The sequence below is a fragment of the Delphinus delphis genome, chromosome X (assembly GCF_949987515.2).
Source record: "Delphinus delphis chromosome X, mDelDel1.2, whole genome shotgun sequence".
NCBI lineage: Eukaryota > Metazoa > Chordata > Mammalia > Artiodactyla > Delphinidae > Delphinus > Delphinus delphis.
In genome coordinates this window covers 710,177-714,396 of record NC_082704.1, presented here as the reverse complement: position 1 = coordinate 714,396, position 4,220 = coordinate 710,177, and the positions used below count along the sequence as shown (strand labels likewise).

Below are 4,220 nucleotides of genomic sequence, written 5' to 3'. Positions count from 1 at the left end.
TCCAAGGGCCCCTTGGGGAGGACGCTCACTTGGGATCCAATATGGAGGTTAAGTTCTCTTCAGTCACACGATGATTCTATTCATTTTGATCACTTTTAAGTTCAGGTGGGAGAGCATGTTTTGGAGATAAAAGGGCTGACTAGCACAAACATCTTCTCTCTGATTTGACAACCTCTTCTGAAGAGTGAACCACGTTTGGTACAAATCCACTCTTCACCCCTTCCCAGCCCTCCTGGATGATAATATCCCCCCTTTTAACCAGCTCGTATATGTCTCTTGTCAGGTCTGTGAAGGCTTTCTCCACATTAATGGCATCTCGGGCTGACGTTTCAATGTACTTCATGCCGTATGCAGCAGCCAGTTTCTCTGCCTCGTGGCGAGTCACTTGCCTCTGTGTATCCAGGTCACACTTGTGACCCACGAGAACAAATACAATTTGGTAGGGCTGAACGTGTACTTTGGTCTCTTCTAACCACTCATGGACATTCTGGAAGGACCTGCGGTTGGTAATGTCAAATAAGAGCAGACCACCTACTGAGTTCCTGTAGTAGGCACGAGTGATGGATCTGCAACACAAGAAAGAAGCAAAGAATGAAGGCCACGCCCAAACTCCCGCACTTCAACGAACTCAGTGTATTCTGTTGTCTCTGGTTAGTGACACAGTCCTTTGGTGAAAATTGTTTTCTTTTTTAGACAAAGCAATACAAATGTCATTCCATAATAATAATGATATATGAATTCTCAATTGAACAAAACTTTGAGATGGAATCTTCTAGAAACGAACGCTCATGGACATACAGGCATTTTCCCTCGATTTAGGCAAGAGCCACAGTTAACTCTCCACGCCCACATCTGAATAGCTGAATGAGACTTCCTCTTCTGTTCAGTGGGACGCTTAAGTAACAGGTTATCATGAGGCAAATGAAATAATGGATGTTAAAGTATTCTGTGACCTGGAGAACTCATTACAAATTATAGTAGTTGGAAAAGGATTTTCTAAAAAATAAGAGTGAATTTACGATAGCTGACAGAAAATGCTTATAAGTATATAGGTATATTACAATATACTCCATTTTTTCCCATTTATCATTACCACGTTTGTCTATTATTATATTTTTATTTTAATCTAACAGGGGTCCTCAATCTCTTCTGTGAGGAGGAGCATAATTTTGTTTTTTATTTTCCAGGCCATGTGGGAATAGGAAAAAGAGGGATGGTCTGCAAAGGCCTTGAGCCAAGTGTCTGCTGGCCCCACTTCCTGACACATTTTGAAGAGACTCACTCGGGAGCCACAAGCTGGGAAAAACTGCCCAAATAGCCAAAGCTTCCCCTTAAAATAATATGATTTATTTAAAGCATTGTAGAATGCTTTAGAATGCTTCTAAAACCTATTATCCATTTTCTTTACTTCTTAAGCAGAAGAAACCGCATGCATTTTCGCTTCTTGATTTGAGGAGCTTCATTTTCAATACGCATTATGGTACTTCTCTCAGAGCATATTAGACATTGTAGAACTACTTGCTGGTACAATCCCTTGCTTTAGACTACTGTGCTTTTGTTTTTTTTACTACTGTGCTTTTTGATCTATGTTTATTTTTAGTTTTTCTGTCTCCTTGGATGAAGATAAACAATGAGGGACTCAATAGCTTAAGGCTTAGGACAAATGGCCCAGTGGTAACAGAATAAACAATTTCCAGGGAATTAAAGTCCAAGCTAGAGGATGGTAAGGACAAAGCTTACAAATTGAGTTTGCCTCCAGAAGCAGGCAAATCAGCCATAAGGACTGAAAGCATTTCTAATTCCCTTATGTTTGAAGATTCATGGAGAATGGTGGGTGTACCAGAAAATTCAACGTGAACAAAGATCGTGATTCGTGAACGGCTTGGTTCAAGAAATCAATAGGCAAGCTGTAGTCAAAACTCTAAAATACATTATTACATTAATGTTTTGTGACTATTTAGAAAGTAGCAAAGCCCTTTCTTTATAAATACAACACAAGGCTACATAAAAATTAAAACCTCACATACATCAAAAAATGTTCTTAAAGAAAGTTAAAAGACAAATGAAAAACTGGGAAAATAGTTTACAATATCCATGACAGAAAAGGATAAATGTTCTTAATATATAAAGAGCTGTTAGAAATCACTATCACCCAATAAATAATAATCAGTGGATAGGAAAAGGATGTTCATACAGAACGAAATTCCAATAAGCATAAAAGATACCTTTCTTCTATTATAATATGAGAAATGCAATCACAAGTTCAAAGTGAACCTGAACAAGGATATTTGAAATTTTCTCTTCTCCCCACCCCTCTTCAACCACCTAAGCAGCATCTTCTATGCCTGATTAGTGTTCGATAGCTAAATGAAGAAACGATCCTAAACATGAGCTATTGAGCCCTCTTGATCTAGTTCCTGCTGCTCGGCATGACTGTAGCTCAAAGTTTTCTGTGTACACTGCTCTCTCTCACTTCTGTCTTCATACACGCTGCTTCCTTGCCCTGGGCTTTTCCTGTTTTGCTTGGGTATCACACTCATCAGGCCTCATCTTCTCCACTTAGCCTTCCCTCATCTGTGTTCATACATATAATTACAAACGATACGTACTACAAGGGCCACCAAAGGGTTGTAAGAGAAAATTAAACCTGTTCATTGAGTACTCAATATGTGCTAAGCGTTCTGGTAGGCAGTGGCATACAAATATGAACAAGGCACTTTTTTGTGTAATTGCTGGTCTATTTTGCCCCCAGTATGCTAGCACAGACATTCTAAGAGGGAAATGCCTATGTCTGTTTTGTTTACATGGCATCCCCTTGCAGGAGTTTCCTCAGGCTGTTTTCCCAGAAACAGTGCAGTGTCTGGCATATAGTGGCTGATCATTCAATGTCTGCTGGTTGCAAGAAGGCATCAATCATCAGTGTCTATTTCATATATATATATATATATATATATTTCTATATAGTATCTATGTTTATATCTCTATCTAGCTATCTTTCTCTCTATCTCTACATCATCTATCTATATCTGTCAGTTACATTAGGATGACCTGGGAACATTTTCGAAATGTAGTATAGGGACTGAAATTGATGAATTACAGTGATCAACTCCCTCTAGTTTATTAGCCACCAAGGGGCAGGTTGGTGCAGTTGTGGTGCGAGCAGTATTGGCTGGCCTTCCCAGCCAGGGTGCATCTTTCCCTGCACTGAACTCCCAGCTACCTGAAGGTGGGCTTGAGCAGAAACTCGCAGACCCTCGCTACCTTCCCTGAGGGCGGCGACCAGGACCAGGAAGTCCTCTTTCCCCAGGGACGGTGCAAGCCCCAAAGACCCTCCCACTGCTCGCGGGCCCGGGCTGCGCTCCCACCTGAACCTCTCTTGACCCGCGGTATCCCAGATCTGGAGCTTGATGCGTTTTCCTGGCTCGATCTCCACCAGACGGGAGAAAAAATCCACCCCCACCGTGGGGTCCGAAACCTGGGCAAAGCGGCCCTCGGTGAAGCGGCGGATCAGACAGGACTTGCCCACCGTGGAATCCCCGATGACAATGAGCCGGAACTGGTACAGCCAGATGGCCTCCATGGCCGGGGCTCGGCAGGTCTCCTTGGCCCAGGCCGTGGGCGGCGAGATGGGGGCGCCCGGCCGAGACCTCAGAGAGCGCGACTCGGTCCTGATCTAGATCGGCCACGAGCGCATCGTTGGCCTGGCAGCCTGAGGCGAGGTAGGCCCAGGCGCAGGGAGAGAGGAGGGATGGACGCTGCGCTCGCAGAGGTGATGAAATGGCAGCAGCATCAGCACCACGCACTCTGACTCATCACTGACTACAGGGTTACTGTAATCCTCCACGTAGCGGCGACGCCCAGGACCGCACTGTCTGTAAGAGGAGCGCACACAGAAATGGCCGGGAAAACAGTTCGTTCCCTTCCTTTCTAATTCCTCTTCTTAATTAAAAATTTTCTCTATCTATCTCTCAAATTGCAAAAGTAACACCTCTTCATTAAAACTAACGAAACAATACAAAAATACACAAAAAGGGAGTCTATAATTATCTGCCCCCTACTTCCCCAAGATATTAAGTTTGTTATATATTCTTCCACGTGTATTTCTATGAAAATATATATACATATACATATTTATTGCTGTTTGATTTTACAAAAATTTGATCGAACTGGACCATTACTCTGACACTTGCTTTTTGCAATTAATAAAGAATCATTGGCAT

At 42.7% G+C, this 4,220-nt stretch overlaps 1 protein-coding gene across 1 annotated transcript; it reads right to left on the bottom strand.

The window, feature by feature from the left end:
- Positions 1-3,757, bottom strand: RAB39B (RAB39B, member RAS oncogene family). Its single transcript, XM_060001840.1, has 2 exons — positions 3,366-3,757; positions 1-566 (listed from the first exon to the last, which is right to left on the bottom strand). The coding sequence occupies exons 1-2, from the start codon at positions 3,578-3,580 to the stop codon at positions 140-142; spliced, it is 642 nt and encodes a 213-aa protein (XP_059857823.1). The 5' UTR covers positions 3,581-3,757; the 3' UTR covers positions 1-139.
- Between the last annotated feature and the right edge of the window lie 463 nt (positions 3,758-4,220).